This window comes from Camelina sativa, chromosome 13, assembly GCF_000633955.1.
Source record: "Camelina sativa cultivar DH55 chromosome 13, Cs, whole genome shotgun sequence".
NCBI classification, from domain to species: Eukaryota; Viridiplantae; Streptophyta; class Magnoliopsida; order Brassicales; family Brassicaceae; genus Camelina; species Camelina sativa.
This window is the reverse complement of record NC_025697.1, coordinates 20,075,002-20,099,524: the sequence shown is the minus strand read 5'-3', so window position 1 is coordinate 20,099,524 and position 24,523 is coordinate 20,075,002. Positions and strand designations below refer to the sequence as shown.

At 33.8% G+C, this 24,523-nt stretch overlaps 4 protein-coding genes across 4 annotated transcripts; 2 read left to right on the top strand and 2 right to left on the bottom strand.

Moving 5' to 3' along the window:
- On the top strand, window positions 4,835–6,575 carry LOC104737232 (UDP-glucuronate 4-epimerase 5). The gene has a single exon (XM_010457363.1). The coding sequence runs from the start codon at window positions 5,012–5,014 to the stop codon at window positions 6,317–6,319; it is 1,308 nt and encodes a 435-aa protein (XP_010455665.1). The 5' UTR covers window positions 4,835–5,011; the 3' UTR covers window positions 6,320–6,575.
- Window positions 6,624–8,026, bottom strand: LOC104737231. The gene has a single exon (XM_010457362.2). The coding sequence runs from the start codon at window positions 7,916–7,918 to the stop codon at window positions 6,767–6,769; it is 1,152 nt and encodes a 383-aa protein (XP_010455664.1). The 5' UTR covers window positions 7,919–8,026; the 3' UTR covers window positions 6,624–6,766.
- Window positions 17,861–18,813, top strand: LOC109128391 (F-box protein At3g28330-like). Its single transcript, XM_019234603.1, has 2 exons — window positions 17,861–17,983; window positions 18,085–18,813. Exons 1-2 carry the CDS (start codon window positions 17,861–17,863, stop codon window positions 18,811–18,813), a joined length of 852 nt encoding a protein of 283 aa, XP_019090148.1.
- LOC104737230 (maspardin) lies at window positions 19,139–21,995 on the bottom strand. The gene is made up of 8 exons (XM_010457361.2): window positions 21,761–21,995; window positions 21,034–21,159; window positions 20,748–20,846; window positions 20,497–20,639; window positions 20,289–20,397; window positions 20,068–20,175; window positions 19,830–19,970; window positions 19,139–19,684 (listed from the first exon to the last, which is right to left on the bottom strand). The coding sequence occupies exons 1-8, from the start codon at window positions 21,830–21,832 to the stop codon at window positions 19,307–19,309; spliced, it is 1,176 nt and encodes a 391-aa protein (XP_010455663.1). The 5' UTR covers window positions 21,833–21,995; the 3' UTR covers window positions 19,139–19,306.

Below are 24,523 nucleotides of genomic sequence, written 5' to 3'. Positions count from 1 at the left end.
AAAATTTGAGCAATGGTTTAGAGTCATACTATAAAAGAGACTAAAATGATTCTGAATACAAATGAGTAGAAACCTTGATTTATCAGGCATTCAAACTTTAAAAACTTTTATTTGGTTTATTCCGGTTCTTTATTTTAAAGATTTTTAAAAGGCTAAATATGAAAATATTTAAAACTTTTAAAAAGATTAATATGATAAATATTATACCGTAGATACACAATAAATATTAAAAGTTAAGAATAGTGTGAGTTAAAATATCTCGGGACGAGGTTATATAGCCGGACGGGTTTTATCGATATTTATATAAATTAAAAAATATCATTAATTTGGTGTTATACGGGTAAAATATTATTTCATTATTTTGTTAACACTGTCAGTATCATAGAATAGACATATCTAATTAAATTGATTAAATAAATATTATGCAAAAAATATATTATATTGCGGTATTATATGGTATATTTAACAATTATTATATAATTATAACATATTTAATCAACAAATACAATTTATAATTTAAATATTTTAGTTATAAATAATTTTGCCCTGTGGTGTACCGCGGGTCCTAATCTAGTTATTATTATAGCAGTTACCACAATATGTGTATGTAAATGCTAAATGTTTTTATGCATGATATTAGAGAAAGAAGAGTATGGTGATAAGAAATTCAAAGTCAAAGTAACCTTTGCTTTGAAACTTGGCGAGTCTAATTGGCTATTATTTGTTAATAGCCTTTTATAACCAAAGCTTATACTTTCGTTGTTATATATTCGTTATTTTTTAATATCTAATTTGAATTTAGATGGTATAGAGTAGAATATAAAAACATGTACTAGATTTCAAACAATAGATAAGTCAAATCTTATAACTTTTTGGTTGAAAATAAAATGGAGATAAGTACCATTAGGAATTCGATTAGTCAGTTTTATGGCTTTTCGTTTAGACTTCATTTGAGACTTCTTACGGTAAAACTATGCATCACAAATTCACAATCGTGCAACAAGCCAAGGTACATGCAAATGCAATATCAGAACTACAAGTCTACAAGCAACACTTCATTGAAATAATTTAGAGTTTTGTGCAATAAAAGCAAGTTTACTTGTGCCAGCCGGTTTGGCTCTAACCGCTCGAGGAACTTAAATACTAGTTAATGATCGTATGGAGGACAAATTCTATCTTGATTTTAATTTCGTAATTCAACCACAGTTATTACAAATTAATTGTATGTGGCGTGAACGATGCTTTTCGCAGTAAATGATTTGACACCTTCTTTTACTAAAGAAAAGATTTGATATAAAGATATCAGTTTTGTGATAAGTTAGTTATATATATACTAGTATTTTTGCAGCAGTTTTTGCTCAAAAATACTTTTTGGAAAGTTTTTACATTGAATGCTATTTAATACTTATATTCATATCCAAACAATTTTAGTTAATTTTTTCTACTATCCTTATAACCAAACACAATTAAAATATTTTAAATATCCATATATATAATGTTCTATAATTAATATAGATATTTAGAAGATTTATTCCAGATTTTTCAAAAAATTATTCTCCTATCATTTCTTTTTGATTTTAAAATTTAAATATAGTGAATTATCATATAATACATAAATTTAATAAAAGGTGTATTTTTCCTGCATATATCGTGATTTGAATTTTTTAAAACAAACATATATTACTCAATTAATATAAAAATTGTGTGTTTAACATACATATATAGTAAATTTACTGTATATAGTAAATTATAAAATTTTAAGAAGTTTATAATTTATAACTGATATATCTAAACTTAATAAAAAGTTTTAAATTATAAATATTTAAACATATTAAATTTTCAAAATTATACAAACAAGTTATATTATATGACGGGTTATATGACATTACATGATTGAATTAATAATACAAAAAAATAAACTATTAGTAATATGATATTTCAATACGGATTATATCCTTATTTCACTGTTTTAACAGCACCAATATAAATTATGTCGAATCAAACTGATTTAATTAAGATTGTAGTAAACAAAAATTATTGTGCAGTATACCACGGTTTATATATTAAATCACTAAAATTAACAAAAAAGTATATTAGCAAAATTGGTATTAAAATAGTACATTAACAAAACAAAAAAAAAAAAACTTACCCCGCAGTGTACCGCGGGTCATAATCAATTAATACATAATTTGCTAACACTGATCTTGCATGAGATTATTCGATATTTGTACGATTTGTAAATCTTATCAAATGACTATAAGGATCGGAAAAGAAGTGAGAAAAAAAGAGAAATAATACTTTTTCTGTATCACAAAGATAATGTTTTAGGATTTTCATATTAATTAAGAAAAACATTTAATATTTAGATATAAACAAAATCGAAAACAATACAAATCGATCGTTTAATTGCTAGGTTCTAACGATATTTTAAATAAAATATAATTCAAATTTCATTGTTACTTTAAATTAATATTTAACTGTTAATTATCATTTAATATATTTATATTAGGAACTAACAGGAAAGTCTTTTACCAAACAGTTACAAAATAGTATATTATATATGACATTTATAATATAGTATCACAAAGAAGTGAGAAGGGATATAAGCAAAATTGAACGCAATACAAATCGATCGTTTAATTGTTAGGTTCTAACAATATTTTAAATAAAATATCATTCAATTTTTTTTTCAACAAAAGAATCAGCTCAGACGAGCCAATTAGAAGAAAACTTATTTACAAACAAAACATGATGCGGGGACACACGCGCTTGGCATGCTAAAGAATCCGCTCGTATATTAGCATTACGAGAAACATAAATCAAAGAGAAAGAAGAAAACTCCTCCCTGTCGATCTGAATGTCGTCTAGATATGTTGCAAAAGCTGGCCAATCAGTTGGGGAAGACACCATCTTCACCAAGTCGGAGCAGTCGGTAAGAAAAGCCACATCTCGGAAGTCATGTCCAATCATACATCGCATCGCCCATATGAAGGCTTCAACTTCTACATGTAACGGGGATAAACTTCGCCGGAAATTTGTCGCTCCAAGCACTGGGGGCGATCCTTGTGATGAAATACAACACCATCCTGCACCGGCAAAAACATCTGTCGCTTTCCAAGAGCCGTCAACATAACATCTCTGTCCCATAAAAACCGTAGGAAGAGATAAACCCCTTCTATACTCAGGTGTTAAACACGAAGTAGTGGAGGGAAACTCCTCCCCCTCGACATCTACCTGAGCCTCCTGCCAGGACAAAGCCTCACCCTCCGCAACCCGGACAACCTCATCAGGGCGTTCAGCCTGGTTTTCAAAAACACGGGCGTTTTGAGCTTTCCAAATATACCAAATCAGCCAAGGAAAAACCTGAACCTGTGAACCCGGACTTTTAGGATCTAGAAAATGATCAACATTAGCATATACAGAGTTCGTCGGAAAGAACTGCGGCCCCACTGGTACATGAGCTAAAGCCCAGGCTTGTCAAGCCGGCGGACATAGAAAGATGGCATGATTTATATCCTCCTCCTCCATCCTGCACCGTGTACAAACGACATCACAACCCAATCCCCGACGACGCAAATTAGCCGATACCGAAATACAACCCGATAAAACTTGCCACATAAAATGTGGTAGGTTTGGTGGACATTTTACTTGCCAAACCCTAGCAAGAAGGGGAGTGATTGCTGGACCAGATCCGAATGCCCGAAAAGGACCTTGGACATCCAAACGTTCCGTCTCATACCCAGATTTTACCGTATATTTCCCAGTTTTAGTAAAGTGCCATCCTAAATAATCTGCCTTGGAACAACTGCTTAGAGGAATTGCCTCTATCAGAGCGACATCCACAGGATCAAAATATTGAGTAAGCAGATCCTTTCGCCAAGAATTCGTTCGTCGATCAATCAAATTAGGTAACCGGAGATTTGGGTCCTTAAAAGGACCGTTACTTAAGGCTGGTCTCGGAAATTGAGCTGGAACCCAGGGATCAGACCATATCGAAATGGGGGTCCCTGAGCCAACCCAAGCGATCCAATGCATACCTCCTGCCTGACCATTCGTACTCCACCTGAAGTTTGCCATTGCACTAGTCAGTTTAGATGTGATAGTCTTGGGCAGACGATAACAAGACATCACAAAAGTCGGGACAGCCGTTGCGACAGACTTAATCATCACCTCTTTCCCCCCTTTTGAGAGTAACCTCGCTGACCAGCCGGTCGTCCGACTCTGCAGACGATCCCGGACAAAGGAAAAAACCTTTGTTTTGGACCCCTCCAAACTCTCAGGGATTCCCAAATAAGAACCCATACCGCCCTGATTGGTTATTCCTAGGACCCCCTGAATTTCCGTTTTTGCCATATCATCTACCGTGTGGCCAAACTGAACCGAAGATTTTGCAAAATTAATTTGCTGCTCCGAGACCGCCTCATACTGTTTTAGAATATCCAAAACCACCCCACATTGTTCCTTATCAACCTTATAGAAAAACAAACTGTCATCTGCAAATAACAAGTAGGTAATTGACGGACACTTGTTTACCACCTTAATACCCTTAATCTGCTTATCGACCTCCGCCTTCCGAATATTTCCGATGAGGAACTAACATGGCATTTATAATATAGTATCTCAGAATCTGTGACCGTGTACAAAAGGTACATGCATAACATGATCAATATAGAATTCAATTCAAAATACAGATGTCAAGAATCTACAAAACACGCTAACATTGAAAAAGCAATCTTTAAAAATACATGAATTTGACAGCTTTTTGTTTATTACCATCGCTTCAAGATTGAACAAAAAAAGAAATATATAAACCTAAATAAGATTATAATCATAAGAAGAAATATATAATCAATCAAGTTAAAAGTCTCTTCTTCTTTCCCGGAAAATACTCTCAATTTTTGACTTGCTCAATTTTTTTGCTTCTTCCCTTCAATCTCTCTTATACCCACAAAAATCAAAACCACAACAACCCTAACCCTAAAATCTCAGATTTCTGAATCCTCCGACGAAAATGTCACACCTTGATGATCTTCCTCCCACTCCCGGAAAGTACAAAACCGATAAAGTCCCGCCGTACTGGATGATTCTCCACCACCACCGTTACCTCCGTCTCTCGAAACTAACTCTTTGGGCTTCTCTCTTCCTCGCTCTCTTCCTCTTCTACCTAATCCTATCCCCTCCTCCGTCACCATCACGCCGCAATCTCAACGACTCTTCCTCCGTTTCCGCCGCCAAATACGGCGGCTCTCACTGGGAGAAACAAGTCCGTAAATCCGCTCGACCAAGGTCTCCCGGCGGTTTAACGGTTCTGGTCACCGGAGCATCCGGTTTCGTCGGTACACACGTCTCGATCGCGTTACGAAGACGCGGCGACGGTGTTCTAGGTCTTGACAATTTCAATCGGTACTACGATCCGAAGCTTAAACGAGCAAGACAAGGGCTTTTAGAAAGATCAGGTGTGTTCGTCGTAGAAGGCGATATAAACGACGCCGTATTGCTTCGAAAGCTCTTTGATGTTGTCCTCTTCACACACGTGATGCATCTCGCTGCTCAAGCTGGTGTGCGTTACGCAATGCAGAACCCTGGATCGTATGTGAACAGTAACATTGCTGGGTTTGTGAATCTGTTGGAAGTATCCAAATCAGCGAATCCTCAGCCTGCGATCGTGTGGGCTTCGTCTAGCTCTGTTTATGGTCTCAATTCCAAAGTACCCTTTTCGGAGAAGGATCGAACTGATCAACCTGCGAGCTTATACGCAGCTACTAAGAAGGCAGGTGAAGGCATTGCGCATACTTATAACCATATCTATGGTTTGTCACTTACGGGTTTGAGGTTTTTCACTGTTTATGGACCTTGGGGTAGACCTGACATGGCCTACTTCTTCTTTACTAAAGATATACTTAAAGGGAAGACGATTACTGTGTTTGAGTCACCTGATAAAGGTAGTGTTGCTAGGGATTTCACTTACATTGATGATATTGTGAAAGGTTGTTTAGGTGCGTTAGATACTGCTGAGAAGAGTACTGGTAGTGGTGGGAAGAAGAAAGGCTCTGCTATGTTTAGGATTTATAATTTGGGGAATACTTCTCCTGTTCCTGTTACTAAGCTTGTCACTATATTGGAGAAGCTTTTGAAGACGAAAGCTAAGAAAAAGATCATGCCTTTACCTAGGAATGGGGATGTTGAGTTCACTCATGCGAATATCACGTTAGCGCAAGCAGAGCTTGGTTATAAACCCACGGTTGATCTTGAGACTGGTTTGAAAAAGTTTGTGAAATGGTACATGGGGTTTTACACGAAGAAGAAGAGTTCTTGGTGAGCTTTTTTTGGAACCGAGCACGCTTAGGGAAAGATGGCTCTCAGTCTTAATGGACAAACACACTTGGTTACCTCAACATAAAAGGCTATTTTCACATATCTGCATTGTTTCTGTGTTGCTAGATTTTGCTTCATTTTATTTGTTAGTAGATTTTGAGCAATGTACAGCTTCATCACTTAGGTGTTTCAATTGTGGGAAAACTTTATTGTCTTTTCCATCATGGCTGAAGAATAAATTAGCTTTGGATTTTGATGCATATACTCTGTAGTAACTCGATCTCTTTTGTCACCTTGTTTCTTGTGAATCCCAAAACATATCTTTATCCTCTTTATTCTGATCAAATATTACATAGCTCTAAACCAAACTATGATGGTTTTGGAAGAACAAATCAAATCAATGCAGCTAAATCAATCTCAAATAACAAGAAACAATGAATGTTCTACTACTTTAACTGCCTAAGTTGTTGTTATCTTCCTCTGCACAATCAATCCCGACTATGGTGTGATGTGATCGACAAGGTCTAGAAGATCCAACACCATCTTCATTATCAATCTTCCACCAATCACCACCATCTCCAATCTCCATCTCAGTTACATTCTCAATCTCATCATCATCACAATCAAACTCATAATCCCAAACTCCACAAGAACCTCCTTTCTCTTTCTCCAAAACAGGATCATAACTCCACTCCAACTTCTTCAACACATCTCTATCCTTCCACTTCCCAACAACCTTCTCAACTTCCTTCTTAGCCTTCCCCATCACAACTTCCTTCCAAGAATACGAAACATCAGCTACTCTCTTCAACACACCTTCATTCAAATCCCCAATCACAACAGTCCTCAAACACCTCTCCTTAGCTTCCCTCAAAACCCCTGCATAACCAGAATCATCAGACACAAGAACAACACACTCCACTTCTCTCTTATCCATCACATCAACCATATGTTCCTTCAACGCCACATCAGCAGCTTCTGGCTTATCACTAACCATCTTCACCCAAAACCCAGCTCGTTTCAGCTCATCAGCTAACCCGTAACCTTCCTTTGGAGTCAAAACCTTCCTCGCCGCTCTTTTATACTTTTCAATCTTCATCGAATACTTAGCCAAAAGCCTCACTCTTTGATGCCCTTTGGATGATTCAATCTGTCTCATACGTTTCTGATGCTCAGTCTCGTGAATCTGCTTGAAATGATTGATTAGATTCGCATTCGTGTAAAACCTCCGGTCACAAACACCGCAGAAGTAAGGCTCCGGCGGTTTAACCTTACCTGTGTTCTCCAACTCGTTCAGCAGTTTCCTATCTCTCCTCTCTTCTCGAACTACTAAAGGAACGTAGCTGAAGGCGTGACGATTCGCGTACGCCACCATCAGTTTCACGAATCCGAAAGAAGACGCGGCGATTCGGAGCTTTACGGCGGCGTCGTATGGCGGGAAAGAGGCTGGTGGTTTGTTGTCTAGGTCCCAGAACACCCCTGTTCGGATTTGGGGTTTAGGGTTTATTAATGAGCTAAAGCTAAAACCTTTGATTGAATTGAGAGATGTGATTTGGGTTTTGGGGCTCCGAACTCTCTGGACCCGGACGATTCTTGGGAACATCGTCGGAATTTTCGAATTGACGGAGACGATGGAGGCTTCGAAAAAATCGGGTTTACATACCCGACCCGGATCCTCAACTTTGTTACAAAAATATAAAACCTATAACCCTGAATTTTGTAACGTTTACAACTTCTTCCCTAACTTCAATAGGGAACAACAAAATACAACTGTTCGTAATTTTCTATCGAATTCAATATTATTAAAATGGAAGTACATTTGCTAGTATAACATTCTATTTGTAAAATTTACGTAATAATTTTTTATTATTTTAATAAATATTACAACTTAAATTATTATTTATAATATCTTAATTTAAAGTTATATGTACATCATATCCTTACAAATGGATGTAGATCTATTCTATTATTATTTACCTATTAGATTTTGTACCCGTGCACACGCGGGATTTTAATTCAAAATATTTCTTATCAATAGAAGTTGTTGAACTCAAATATAATCAGTCCAATTTTTGAGTATAAATATATAACTTACTTTACTCAGTGATATACAACATATATATATTTAAGATAATATTTCTTTGTTATATTTATTTACAATTTTACGTGAGATTTTAGTTAAAATTTTTATCAATAAGAATCATTGAATAGGAGTATAATTTGAAGATTAAAAGATAAATCTATATAAATGCCGTACTTATTTTACAAATCTATATATAACATATATTGTCTAGTGTCGCAATAATATTGTCGACAATCTTCTGACTTTTTAAAAGTGTTCATTCCATATTCATATCACATGAAAACATAATTTTAAAAGTTCTAACATCAATGTCGAGACCATTTAAACATATTGATATCGTTGACCTAATTATAGAGACCATTTAAATATATTGATATCCTACATTAAATGCGAATATACAAAGTTTCATGAACAATGTTACTGTATGTCACTACAATGAGGTTGTCCAAATGCATCATCTGTCATAATAGAATTTTAGACTAAGTTAAGAATGCTTAAATGATGAAACATTTAAACCCAACAATTAATATCTATTCACTAATCCAAGCTACATATTTTTCTAAAATCTCATATGTTATTTGCAGATGTTAATTTTGTGATGCAACTCCAGCTTCGTCTTCTAAAAAAAACATAGTGTACTTTAATATGTTGTTTTTGCCAATGTTTTGGGTTAAAAGCATTTGATAATATATATATATATATATATGTTAAATTTGTTATATATGTTTTATATCATGTTATAAAATTGTAGCTCTAGTTGATAATATACCTTATGAGATATGTTACACAAATCACATGTCACTTTTTGTAACGACTTGCATATCATTTTTCCAATATTTCCTGACCATTGATTTTGTTTTTTTAGATAGATTATTTTTCATAGTTTTCCCAAAAAACGTGTGCCCCTTACAATATATTTGTTTTAGATCAAAACTTTTAAGTAAAGTTAAGTTAAGTAATTAATCTTTTCTTTCTTATAAGTAAAATTTAATAATAAATCTTTATGGTATATGTTTTTTAGAAACTAATGTTTCACTTCAATTTTATTTTCATGTTTAGATTTTTATAAATACAATTACATAACTTGTTTTTTTACTCCACCATGCATTAAAATCTTACTTACATTCTAAAACTCATTAGCCTATTCTAAATTTTGAAATATAATCATTTTTTGGTTATAATTTTAATAATAACATTATTACTAAAACAAATTTATAGTATTATTTTTACTATTTTAAAATTTTCATTTAATTTACTTAATTCATTTTTAGATAGTTATTATTTTTATTATTTACTAAAAAATTATATTATTGTTTATATTATTTTAAAATTTAATTAATTTTAGTTAATTCGTTTTTTTATTTATTTTTTACTATGCAATGAATGAAGATTAAAAATAGTATTTTTTTAATGCAAAAAAAGAAAAATTGATTAGGTGGATGCTGATGTGGAGTAAAGAGAAGTGAGCAAAGTTAACTTTATATATAATAGATTAATTAGTTATATAATAAAATGAATTATAAACTCAAAACTTTTATAACGGAAGATAGGGTTAAATGTAAAATATCAATGATGATATTGCTCAATAATAAAAAATTATATCAAAAATTTATTTTAATATATAGAAAATATTTAATTTTTTTATATAAAATAAAAAAATTGTAAAACAATTACCTTAGTGAAGTGGATCCCACACCAAGTGGCAAAGCCGTTCTGTTATGCTGATAACTCCTATAAAAACATCTCAAAGCAGAATAATAACACAGGTAAAAACAAGACAAAACTCATTATACTATTCATATCATTGTATTATATATATATATATATATATATATATATGTTGCATTTATAAATAGCATCTCAATTTTATAGACTAAGAACTAAGCATTATATTACAACAACGATCCCATACGAACTAAACAAAGTATAAGAATTAATTAAAACATTATGCACATAATTTTCTCCATACACCTAAACTATATTTGTAAGAATTTTTATAGTATAATGTTTAACAGTAAATTCAACAAACAATTATAGCACAAATATGTGCATTTTTACAATAAACAAGCATAAATATGTGTCATGTTTACAATATTTTATTCATCTCTCTAAATTATAGATATGGAATATAATAATTAAATGAAATCTTAAAAATCATCTAATCACTAATATTAATGGTGACATGCGAATTGATATGTTTTACATCGTCAATCCATATTTTTTTTAAGCGATTGTGATATTCATAAAAATATAAATTAATATCAACTCTTATTGGTGTTTTGCTATCAACTTATCATCAAGTTCTGGCTACATATTTCTTATTGAATGCGGCCCAAAAACATTTTAATTTATTTCAGTTAAAACAATGGTGTGATAGATAGTTATTGGTTTTTTATGACAAGAAACAAAATGATAGTCATTAGTTCTAATTAGTATCATTGTATAATCAGTGAAATGACATAAAATAAAATCTGTAAAAGAATTAAAAATATGCATGATAACAAGTTATTAAATAAAATTTTTGAACGCTTGAATAAAATTTAGGAAATAATAAATTATAATTTACGAGCATCAGATCCAGTTGGAACTAAGCTAACTTACTTTCTATTTTTGATCCAAGAACTCAACTATAGAAAGAAAAAAAGATAAAGTGAAGATGGACACGTTACCTTACAAAAAGATTTAAACAAAAAAATTCGAAAGATTTTTTTAGGTTTTTACGGTTTTTTTTTCCTCTTTTTTCTTTTATATACCAAAAAACACTACTCGTTATACGTTAATCGCTATATATCCACAATTCAGAAAAAAGTTTTAAAAGATCTTACAATAAACTAATTCCTCCAAATTAATAAACTACACATTTTGCGTTTATAATTTTTTGGTTTCTATGCTTAAGATTTTAGGATTTTTGTTTAATTAGGGTATATATTTTTGAGCTTTGGTTTAATTTTTAGAGGTTTAAGATTGAATTTTAGACTAATTTGTTAATTTTAAAACTTATATAAAAAATTTAAAAAATTTGGGTAGAGAATATGACATATTTCCTTCAGAGTCAAATTTGATTAGATTACGCATGATTGTTCAGATATTCGAAGCGGTTCAGTCCAAAATTTTGTTTGGATAGGTTAAAATCTAAATAAGATATATATGTAAGATCTAAATTAACTATCGACAGTAGTAACTTACTACCATTATTTCTTATTAATACATTTTTAAGAAAAATTCTCACATATTGAAAACTAACTATAATTGTATTATTTTTGTGATTAACAATTTTCTATAACTCTAAAATAATAATGATCAATAATTCATAAATTTTATAATTTATCTTCAAAAACCAATAAAAATGTATAGAAAACTGAAATGGACAAAAAAGACTGACTTTTTCTAGGAATTAGATTAATAAGTAACAGATGAAGTAGTATTAGTAAAGATCAATCATTTGCAAACTAAAAATAAATAATTAATTAGACCATCTCCAATGGTTTTCCCTATTTTTTACTCTAAAAAGGAATATTCCAAATATATACTATTTTAATTTTATAATTAACACATTTTATTTATAAAATTTGCAAACTAACTCATTTTACTTTAAATTTTGTAACATTTTCATAAAATTATTATTTTTATTTAAATTAAGTATTTATTGTTATAAAAAGCATCACATCATACAAAAATTATAAAATATACTAGATTTTTAACCATCAGCATTACTGTATTTTTCCCACATTATTAAGTTATTAGTTTTTGTTGTATTAAAATAATTATTATGGAATGAATGAAAAATAAATTTTATTATTTATCTAAATTATCTTTTGCAAATGGTAGTCTCAATATTTTAGAATAAATTAGAAAAGGACCCGTCCGATGTGCGGGTTTAAAGTTAGGTAAATAAAAGAAAATTAAAAACATATTAAAATTTATTGTACATTATTTATTAATTTCTTTATACTATAATACACTGATTTATATCCATATACAGATCTTTTATGTATGTTACCATTAAAAGCGTATTTTTTACACCTAGGTATATTGTATGTTACAAATATATTATTTACCACTATCTGGAAAATATCTATATGAACAAATGAAGCCAACTATTATATGTCTCTTTACTTTCACTTTTGCATAGTTCTTTAATCACTAAAATTGTTGGCTCAAAAAACATTTTAAATAAAAAAAATTACATCACAATAGTGTATGACTAACCATAGAGAGAATCTCTGTTCTGCCCTCCTCCCTTATGGAGAGAACCTTGCATCCAACATCCTCCACTATGGAGAAAACTTCGCTCCGCCTTCGTCCCTTGGGGAGATAACCTTACGTCCAACCTCCCCCACCTTTCTCTCTTGGAGAGATAACCTTGCCTCCAACCTCCTCCACTTTAGAGAGCATCTCGGATGTGCCCTCCTCCTGTGTGGAGATAACATGTTCACATCTTTTAGTTATCTCAAAGTAGCTTGCTCCAGCAACCAATAAAACTAAATACCCTTTTTCAACGTCACAAAATCTTATGATAGTAACTAATGTTAAATTTTTTAATGTATTAATGTAAGTTTCTTTGACACACCATGATGTAGCATCTGTCTTCAAGCTCCTATAGATCTATAAACAACGATCTATGTTTTTTCAATCTATCTATGTTTGTTGTAGGCTTGTATTTGATTAGCCTATTTTATCCAACCATTAGGTTGATGACCTTCTCCTCTTTATCTCATTTTGAGATTGAACGAATGGTAACAATGATGTTTTCACCCAAAAAAAGGTCAATGACCAACCAATCAAGGGTTGAGAAATTAGAAGAAAATTAATTTGACATAAATAATAAAATAATAGAAAATTATAAGCATTGTAATATATTAATCTCAAATAATTCAAAAATATATAAATTAAATAAAACAATCTAAAACTACTACAATAAAATTTTAAAATTTTAATATAAGGAATTACGGGGAAACTTCGGGTCAAGAGGTGAATCTGGAGAAATCCTCCATTATGTTTGGGAAAAAAATTTCACCTGAAAGCAGGACTCAACTAAAAATCTGTAATGGGTAGGTATTTCCAAAGAAGGGGGTATGAGCTCGTATTTGGGTATTCCTGAGAATCTTCAGGGTTCGAGAACTAAAGTTTTTAGTTATGTCAATGCTCGTTTGGATGATCGCGTGAATGGCTGGTCTGCAAAGTACTTATCGAAATGTGGAAAAGAAGTTATGATTAAGTCGGTCGCGTTGGCTCTTCCAACCCATGTCATGTCTTGTTATAAACTACCGCAGGAGTTGACGTCTAAGCTTACGAGTGCAATTTCACGGTTATGGTGGAAATCTAACGATAAAGCAAGAGGATTGCACTGGGTAGCCTGGGATAAGGTGTGTAAGGACAAGGGCGACAGCGGGTTGGGCTTTCGTACATTAGAACAATTTAATGATGCAATGTTGGCTAAACAATATTGGCGGTTAATTCATTACCCGGAATCCCTAATGGCTCGGGTCATGCGAGGTAGATACTTTCGGAATAAACACCCTTTACACGCTAAGAAGCCGTATTCCCCCTCGTTTGCTTGGAGGAGTATTTATTCTACTCAAGGCTTGGTGAAATTCGGTGCAAGGTGGGCGAGAGGCTCAGGATGTCATGTTTCGGTATGGCGGGATCCCTGGATACCGGATAATCAGCCAAGACCGGCTAATGGCAGAGGTCGCCTGTTACATCCCAATTTAAGGGATAATCATTTAATTAATCCTATTACTAAGGAGTGGCATATGCCAATTCTTGAGGTGTTTATGGACCCGACAGACATTAAGATTATTCAAGGTATGGAGATCAGTAAAGTTTACCACCGGATAAATTGATTCGACACTATACTAAATCGGGGAAATATTCGGTAAAGTCGGGTTATCGGCTAGCACGTGAATTAATCACAGAGGTTAAATTTGGGCCGTCTTGTACGGCCCTTAGGGCACAGGCTTGGAAACTGGAGGTTCCCTCGGAGGTTCAACATTTTTTCTGGCAGATTGCCTCTGGTTCCCTTCCAGTGATGGAACGACTTGCTCATCGGGGTGTTCGGTGTGATACCCTATGTAAACGATGTGATTCAGAGGTGGAGACTATCAATCACGCACTATTTGAGTGTCTCATTCTCGTCGGATATGGGATTTATCTTCCGTTGACTTTACTTCCGGGGATTTTCCTTCTGGTTCCATATACAAGAATCTAGATTATATACTTTGGTGGGTGTATTCACAGACGGGCGCTCCGAGTATACGTCTTCGTTTACCATGGATTGTCTGGTCAATTTGGAAAGATAAGAATAAAAAAGTTTTTCAGGGCTGTGAGGCAGAAATAAGCGAGGTTATTAATCAGGCGGACAATGATAAATTTTTATGGGAAGAGGCTAAGTCCTTCTATTCGATTGCCCTAGATCCTCTGCCTACGGAGTCTCGGGATCCTCTTCCCCGTTGTCAGGTTGATGGTTCTTGGAAGGTGTCAGATCCTCTTGCAGATTTGGGCTGGTGGTTTTGTAATAGTGAGGATATCATGCAATTTCTGGGAGCTCGGAGTCAAGGTCGCAGTCCTTCCCCTCTACATTCGGAGATTCAGGCTTTGATTTGGGCGATGGACTCTTTATTGTCGGTGGGGGTTGACTGTCAGAACTTCGAGACAGATAGCGCGGAATTAGTGGTGATGGTGCAGTCTCCTGATGAATGGCCCGCTTTCTCCAACCTCTTGGACGATTTCAACGTTCTCCGATCATCTTTCCCATCCTTCCAGCTGTTGCGGATCCCACGGACGTCAAACATACGGGTAGATTGTGTGACTCGTTCTTCGAGATCTTTATCTTGAGACTTCTTTTGTAAACTCTTATTCTCTGGTTTGGGCAACCAATATTGGAGTTATTTTCTAGTTTAACGTTAGGTTGACCAAAAAAAGATTAATATAAGAGTCATCTTTTTCTAATACTGTATTTTAAAATTTTGTTGTAGTATTTTTATATTGTTTTAATTTATATTTTAATCTTTGAATGATTTGGGATACATATATTAGCATGCTTATAATTTTCTATTGTTTCTTTAATTATGCCAAATTAATTTTCTTTCAATTTCTCAATCTTGATTGGTTGGTCGTAAACCCTTCTTTTTTTTGCAAACATAATTGTTACCATTATTCATTCAATCTCAAAGGGAGATAACGAATAGAAGCTCATCAACCTAATGAATTGATAAAATAGGCTAATCAAACACAAGCGTACAACAAACATAGATAGATAAATTGGAAAAAAATAAATCGTTGTTGATAGATATATAGGAGCTCAAAGACTCTGACACCCTGTTTTGCGGAAATGTTTAAAAGAATTGATTTAGCCACATACGTCACCAAAATGCACTTATTTTTTCAGTCAAGGGTCTTGAGAGAACTTCATGATGGGTGACCTTTCTGGAAGTGACTGTCGAAATTGTGCGAGTGAGGACAAAACACAAGAAAATATCATTTGTTGATTTGTAAGGTCGGCAATCAATTTTTAAAGACTTCCGGACGTAACAAACCGGCCATCAAATATGGGTTGCTCCACAAGCCGGGAATAGATGTAGGGCTCACTTGGGAAGGTGGGCCAATGGACTGAGAGTAGACATGGGCTCACTAAAAAATGTGGCGGTTGAAGCGTTACAGAGACAGAGGCTACATCATGATGTGTCAAAGACACTTCCACGAATACATTGAGAAATTTAGCATTAGTTACTATCAAAAGATTTTGTGACGATTGAAAAAGGTTTTGACGTTTATTGGTCGTCAGAGCAAGCTATTTTGAGATAGCAAAAAGACGTGAACATTTTCTCTCCACACAGGATGAGGGCAGAGCCGAGGTTCTCTCTATGGTGGAGAAGGATGAACACAAGGTTATCTACCCAACAGAGGAAGGTGGAGGAGGTTGGACGCAAGGTTATCTCTCCAAGGGAGGAAGACAGAGCCAAGGTTCTCTCCATGATGGAGGAAGTTGGACGTAAGGTTCTCTCCATAAGGGAGAGGGCGGAGCCGAGGTTTTTTCCATGGCGGTCATACATTATTGTGATGATACATCATTGATTAGTATATTATGTTATCTATAAACACATTAAGCCAACTATTTTACTTTCACTTTGGCATAGTTACTATCACGAATACGTTGGGAAATTTAACATTAGTTACTATCAAAAGATTTTTTTGTGAAGTTAGAAAATTTTTTTTACTTTTATTGGTTGTCTGAACAAGCCATTTTGAGATAGCAAAAAGACGTGAACATATTTTTTCCACATAGGAGGAGGGCAGAGCCGAGGTTTTCCCTATGGTAGAGAAGGTTGGACACAAAGTTATCTCCGCAAGGGAAGAAGGTGGAGGAGATTGGACGCAAGGTTATCTTTCCAAGGGAGAAAGGCGGAGCCAAAGTTCTCTCCATGGTAGAGGAGGTTGGATGCAAAGTTCTCTCCATAAGGGATGAAGGCGGAACCGATGTTTTCTCCATAGTGGTCATACATTATTGTGATGATACATCATTGATTAGTATATTATGTAATATATTTTTTATTCAAAATGTTTTTTGAGCCAACAATTTTAGTAATTAAAAAATTATGCAGAAGTGAAAGTAATATACTTGAATTAATGTGTTTATATAGACAGTTTCTAGATGGTGATAAAAAATATTTTTGTAACATACAAGAGTACATTTAGGTATAAAAAATATACTTTTAATAGTAACATACATAAAAGATTTGTAAATAGATATAAATCATTGTATTATAACAAAAATAAAATTTATATATAACATACGACAAAATTTAATAAATTTAATTTCATTTATAAAACTTTAAACCCGCACATCGGGCGGGTCCTCATCTAGTTTTATATAATAAGAGATTTGATATTGACATAACCGAAAATCGTACTACTTTTTCATAATCCACTATTACTGGTAAGTGGTAACTCTTTGCTATAGTCAATTAAACTTTATTAATTAGAAGATACGTACTTAAGAAACTCTTCTTTGACGCAATAAACAAAAAAATGAAAAAAACCCTAATTCATAATTATAGGTGTAACACAAAACTGGAAAAACAAACAAAGATGAAAAAACAAAAGTAGAAAACGAAGGAGAGAGATACGGATCTTCCGGAGGATAGAGTAATCAACATACTCAAAAGACTACCGCTGCAAAGTATCGTTAGATTCAAGTTGGTTTGTAGAGCCTACTTCGGCGATCTCTAGCAACGTAATAACTCCAATTCTAATTGGTCAATCCTTCACGGAAACTATAGAGAGCCTTATTCCAATTTGGAGGAAATAAAACTTGACCTACCACACGATGGTGATGGTACTCAAAGTTACAGTTTGTCTTTTTCTAGTGTTAGTAAGAATAAGATCAAAAAGATTAGAGTTGTGTCTTGCGCTGATGGATTGGTCTTGCTTCGTCTCAAAGAGGAGGAGGAGGAGGACGAGATGGTGATAAGTTACTACGTTGTGAATCCAGTGTTAGCACAATGGATTCAACTCCCTCCCTCCTCTCCTGATCCTCCTAGAGACGCTTATCCATACCCTGGTCATTACACTGATACGGGACTTGTGACACGACACACGAATGCGTAATTGTGCCCTCTTAGGTTACAAGGTGGTTCGAATAAATAGCAAAAGCATGGCACCCTTTTCCTGGTTATTTTTCTCAGAAATGGAGTTTTGAGGTTTTCTCATCGGATAAGGGTGAATGGAGTGTTGAACAAGTCTCTTGTCCAGGTGGTGGTGTTAGTATGCGCAACGTATACAATCCTGTTTCTTTGAATGGGAAACTTCACTGGCTTGATGGCTCCCGTGGTATTATCGTTCATGATTTCTTCTCTTGTGATGATCAAGTTCGAGCATTACCACTACCCGCCATGATGGAAAGCGCTGAGTGGCTACGGTCTGAGCGTCGACGACGTCAAATAGATAAATGCCCCTTTCCACTCCGCAAGAAGATCTGCACCACCTCGCAAGGATATTTTGTGATTATTGATGTTGGATCGATAGACGAGGTCAAGAGCTATAATGTTAAAGTTATGAGGCTCAAGACTGATTCTTGGAACTGGGAAAAGGCTTGGGAAATCAACATGTCATGTGTAGAGCTTGGCTTTAAGTGTGTCCCAATGGCAATCAACTGTTTTGACATCAACATCATATATCTATGGGACTTAGACCGTAACTGTTTCCTCGCTTGTAACCTTCGTACACATAAGATATTGTGTGGTCCTCGTAAAGATGGTGCCACTTACAACCCCAAATATTTATGTCCTTCTATCTTTCGAGAAGATCATATTACTCGTGAAGATGGTACCTTCTACAAGGAAGATACTTTCTGCTACGAGCCACATTCAAGCCTTTTGCATTTTGTTCCGTCCTTGCAAGTCATACCTACATAGAAACGCAAGATGCTTTTGATCTTAACAACTCTCATGATCTATGTTTTTTGCTTTTTGTAATTAAGATATTTAAATACATCCTCTTATGCTTTTTTATATTTCATTGATTTATTTTTCCAAGCACCCATGTCCTGTTTGAGTCAGGCTATGTGTCCCAGTTCGTTCGTAGTCTACCATTAGTCTATTACAAGTGACAAATCTAATTTTGCTCAGGCCAGCCCCCAAGGATAAGGTCTCATTAATTAGTTGATGAGAGGTCAAGTTACCTTCCGAACTTCATTAACACTAGATTCCTCTAAAACATTTGTATAATAGCAAAAACAAATTAATTTTTTTTTTCTTCCGAAAGTGTAATAACTTGAAACATACAAAGAACTCTTGCTTTGTCTGTCAAACTTACACAAAAGTCAAGAGAAACCAAAACAGATCAAGAAACACAAAGGTAAAAAAGATTTAAACAGCAAAAGAGGGGAATAATAAATAATGAAGAACACTAAACCGATTGTCTGGAGATGAAACCACCATGAACCAAAACCAATGTACAGTAACACAACGTGAAAAGCAGACATGACTGATACACTTCACCAGCGACTTGTGCTAATATGAGGGTGTCTATTGATGAACTTTGCAACTGAATGGTGTCTGTGGGTAAAGGCGGATCATTGGAGCTTCCGGAACTTTCTGGAAATGTTGGTGATTGATCTGAAGATGAGCTTCCCGAGCCTTGAGGCATATTGTTGTTACGGTCGTCCTTCTCCTCATCAGTATTCTTTTTGCTCTGGCTGCTACTATCTGTGCCATCTGCGCCGTCTTTTGAAATAGTATTAACCACTTCGGGCCGTGGTTCTACTCCTACTCGCCTTAGATGCAGCTACACACAGAGAGTAAGATTCATAATATGTAATGTTTTAATGCAGTAACATGATGTTCCTTTACCAAGCAATAAAAATAGAGCTGCAGATACTTTGTATATGTTATGCTTAAAATTGGGCTGTAGATACTGAGTAAATATGTACCTGTAGATGCAAATTGACTTCGTCAGGCCGTGATAGGAACGGGAAATCTCCACCAGTCTTTAAGTAAGCTCTCCTTGCTTCGGGATACCTCTCTGTAAGTTCATCTTTAAGAATTTGTGGTATTGCGCAGTAATCATTGGTCTGATTTTGGAAGACAAAACAGCTTTGTTGGATGATACAAAACACTAACGTGCATTGATAATACCAAAAGTCCAAGATAGAGTTACTCAAAACCTACATCCATTATAGTGATGGCCGAATCAGAGAGTAGTAGAGATCCCACGGAAGCAGCATCCACTGTTAAGGTTAACCGGGCAGCCAAATCATCTTTTGACAATGTCTCAACCTAAATCAGAGCAAACCAAAGTAACTGGGATAAGTTAATCTCAAAAACCTTCTTCCCAAGTTCTTTAGATCTGTTCAAGAAAATATCGAAGAGAAACTTTTCAGGGGAGCCACCTGAGAAACAGCAAAATCCACAGAGTCAGCGATAAAGGGTTCGTGAGGTCCATCACGTATTCCTGTTAAGACGTATCGTTTCAGCAAAAAAGAAGGAGTCCAACTAACACTGCACAGTGGACCCAAAAATTGTTTTAGAGTCAGTACAAATCCTTAGGCACAAACAAGAAAAGTAAAGATGGAACTATCATATAAGAGAGAGACATACAAAGGAGCCCATGGCATTGCAGCAGCAAATGTGCGAGTATCCAAATACGTATTCGATAAAACCAATGATTTAACTCGTCTTGGACGGTGATGAGCAAAGAGTTGTGCTAAGAAGCCTCCAAGGGAGGTACCATAGAGATGAACCTGTTTAAAACGGTCAAGTACAATCACTTGCAATGCATATATCTTTTCGCATCAGTAAAACGAACTAGAGACATAGATGGTGATATGTAACTTTAAAAGAGATCTTACGTGATGAACATCAATGGTGTCCAAGAATTTCTCAAATGCTTGAACCCACTCATGATAACTCCAAACCCGTGGTATGTCAACTGAAATTACCCGATAACCCTGCAGATTTAACAACATTCAAGAAAAAAAGTTCTACATTTTTAGGAGGTATTTAGTCAATCTCCAAGGACATAGCAACACAAAAGAATCTTAGTTACTATACCCTAACAAGTTTAAAGCTACATGTAATAATAAATCAAAAAAGATTGTTTCCAGATACAAGTTCAAAGACTATAATTCTACAAACCTTCATAGAGAGTGCCATAATCTGTTTATAATAAACATCTGCAGTACCAGCGATTCCAGGAATACATATGAGCGGAGGAACAGTCTTTGGACCAAAGTCATAATAACGCCATTGCTTAGTCCCAATCTGCAGTTAAGATTCACAAAACTACAGATATAACACTCATTCCGATGGTTCAGAAATACATATGTACACAGCTTAACAAATTACAATTTTTCCAACTAGAAGCAACAAAAACGACACTTACGTAGAGAGCTATGCAAAAATACATGCTTTGATAAATAACCTCTCCTTATCAAATAGAACAAGAATCTCAAAAAATATTCCCTTAACGTTTACACAATGAGAGTGATTAATAAAGCAGCTCTGACAATTTAAGATGCAAGACTCATAGATCAAAACAAAGGCAACCACCCCAGATGAATCCACACAAGTTACAACTTAAAACTAAAAGACCAACAAGTTCTTGCTTTTAGACAAGAACCCAAAATTAATTAACTCAAGTAACATCAAAAGCCAAATCCAAATGTATTCTCATAAACCCAAGAAAAAAAAAGGGTTCAATCCAAAATCTCTAAGCATAATTTTAAAACCCAAATCATGGGAATTTATCAAAACCCATAATCGAAAATTAACATACTTTTTTTTTATCAAAACCTCAAGAAGCGTAAATCAAAATTGAATCAAAAGTCAAAGAAAGAGAGAGAGGAGGAAGAAGGAAGCTTACGGGAATCTTGTGAAGAGGAACCTGAGATTTGAAGTAGACGTAATCTCCGGGCGTCGAAGAGACGCCTTTCATGGCCGATCGGAGATTTTCAACATCCGATACTCCTCGAATCGATCAAATAAAATCTCATCAAAAACTACGATTTTTTATTATTTTTTTTTCCTCTGATTTTTTTGAGAGAAAGATTTAACGGCGAGATAACAGAGTCTCCGATATCAACTGCCTGTCAACGTTGACGCCGTTAGTGTAGCAGTCATTCTCAGTTTTTGCCAACCTACTTATGTAATTGTTGTCATCATGACTCATCTTCTCACATGTTTAATTAAAGAGATTTTGGTTACTTATTCCTAATGAGAAATACAATTAAAAAAAATAATAAAAAAAATTCAAAGGTCTATAGACAAGTAAAATGAAATGACAAAAATATACAGATATTTGATATGTTGTAGATATATACAATTTTATCCTTTTTTTTTGTTTTTTATTATGACCATTTTTCTCCTATCATATTGCTAAGCTTAACATATATTTTTAAGGGTGAATTAGTTAGCTGACCAAAATCACAATAAAAATGAAGAATATAGCATGTTAATTGGGGAAATTAAGTGACTGACTTAAGAACAATGTGATTTTACCAAACTACCTTTAGGTGACACATACAGAACTACACGAGTTTAAAAAGAAATGAGAAAGATAGAGGTTGACGTGAGAGTGAAAATAATATAATTGTTTTATGTATTTTTTTCTTTCTTTTACTCCTTTTGATTTTATTTTTATTTTTTTACTACAGCAAATAAATTTACATTTTTTATAAATCTTCTAAAAATCTAAGTCTTTTTTCTACATATATCATGATTTGAATTTTTGAAAACTGATATAAACTTAGTCTGAAGAAAAATTACTGTATACATAAATTACAAATAATAAAGTATAGAACAAAATAAAATAGTATGGAAGTATTGGTAACAGGGGTGGCCAATGACTGCCGAGTTAACTGCATTGAAAAAAATTATACCCATAGGAATATAACATAGGAAACTCAAACTATCAAGTTAAACGTTCTTACAAAAAAAACTAGTATAAATAAATAAAATAGTATGAAATAAAGCATGGTAGTAGTAGTTTGAGCGACGATGATAAAATGGTAATGATGGTGGTAGTAATAGTGGGGTTCGTGACGATGATGGTGGTAATGATGCTAGCGTATGCCATAGCCGGTGTCGATGTCAATGGATGGTGGCCAAATGAAATATGCAAAAAAAGCTATATCCTAAAAGATACAATATAAAAAACTCAAACTGTCAAGTTAAACGTACACCAAATAAAAAATTACTATACTACAAAAAAATTAATATATATAACAGACCTAAATTATCGACCTGAATGTTATTAAAAATACCTTGTATTATATATATGATATAATATTTTCTATATTATAATTTTTATCTATATTATGTTTCTCCAATAATAACAAACCAGATATGACCAAAGGAACAAAATTCTAATAAGCTGTAGTCAAATTATTTATGCAATAGTATATATATTTTTAGTTATAAGAGAATTAATGCATAATATAGTTAATATATAATTATATAATAATCAATATTAGAGGTTGTCATGTTCAGTTTTTGTTGTGTCACTTTTTGTTACGTAGCCATCGAGTGAGAGAGAAAAACATTGTAACTGTTGGTCATGTACAAGGGTTAATTTGGACATTAATATACATAATACAGAGAATATAAGGGATGGTTGGTTAGAGTGGTTATAGAGTGAATTATAGTTTTTTTTGGGTTATTGATGCCAAATTCCCTATTTTAAAATTGAATATTTGACAAATTTGTTTTCCTAAAGAAACTAGATATTTACCATCACATAATTCATATCCTAAATTTCTTTTGTTAAAAAATTTGTTTAACACAATTAGTTTTTTTTTAATGAACAAACTAGAAAAACCCATTAGTTTTAAAAGTTTTTGTTTTAATTCCAAAAGTCATATTTTCTTATCCGAAATTCTCTATTGCTTCATTTTTTATCGACAATCAAATATATTATCATAAAATTTTTACATGATAAATGTTACATGAACGATTCATAATTCTTTGATACACATATAGTACTTAAAAACAGGGGCGAATCTAGGCTTATGAGGAGTGGGGCAAGTGCCCCATACTCATTTCCATAATTCTTGTAAATTATTAGCTAAGTTGTGTGATATATCTATTAAAATCTACGGGAAAACAAGCTATTTCTCCCCGAGAACTATTATATCTAGGTAGATGGAGCCGGAACTATGACCTTGATCTATATGTCTACGAAAACAAAGCTTGAAATCTATTTCTCTCCAAATCAAAAGTTCTAAATCTAAATCTCCATATAACTGGATTACATTGGTTTAAACTTTAACTCCAAAACTAAACCATGTAAACCAATAATAAACCAAAATAAACCGAAATCTATTTCTCCCTAAATCAAAATCAAAAATTCTTCTTCATTCCCCTTCGTCTTCCTCCTCCTAATCCAGCAAACTCACACAGCAAACAAACTATTTCAATTTTTTCTAAATCTCAGATTACAAAACTTGTATAATCCGCTCCAGAAATGACAGAAAAACCCAAAGTTTCATCATTCTCTAAACAACAACAACAAGAAAAACAAAAATCAAAAATTTAGCAAAACCCCATATCACACTTATTTATTCAACGGAGAGTAATTCAAGAGACCACAAATTAAAAGTGAAAAATCAATAACACCCAAGCCATTATA

Coding starts and splice junctions, on each gene's coding strand:
- LOC104737232 (XM_010457363.1), top strand. CDS start 5,012: ATGTCACACCTTGATGATCTTCCTCCCACTCCCGGAAAGTACAAAACC.
- LOC104737231 (XM_010457362.2), bottom strand. CDS start 7,918: ATGTTCCCAAGAATCGTCCGGGTCCAGAGAGTTCGGAGCCCCAAAACC.
- LOC109128391 (XM_019234603.1), top strand. CDS start 17,861: ATGGTGATAAGTTACTACGTTGTGAATCCAGTGTTAGCACAATGGATT. Junction 17,984..18,084: donor ATTACACTGATACGGGACTT/GTGACACGACAC, acceptor TATTTTTCTCAG/AAATGGAGTTTTGAGGTTTT.
- LOC104737230 (XM_010457361.2), bottom strand. CDS start 21,832: ATGAAAGGCGTCTCTTCGACGCCCGGAGATTACGTCTACTTCAAATCT. Junction 21,160..21,760: donor TTCCTCTTCACAAGATTCCC/GTAAGCTTCCTT, acceptor TCTTAACTGCAG/ATTGGGACTAAGCAATGGCG. Junction 20,176..20,288: donor TGGATTTTGCTGTTTCTCAG/GTGGCTCCCCTG, acceptor GCTCTGATTTAG/GTTGAGACATTGTCAAAAGA.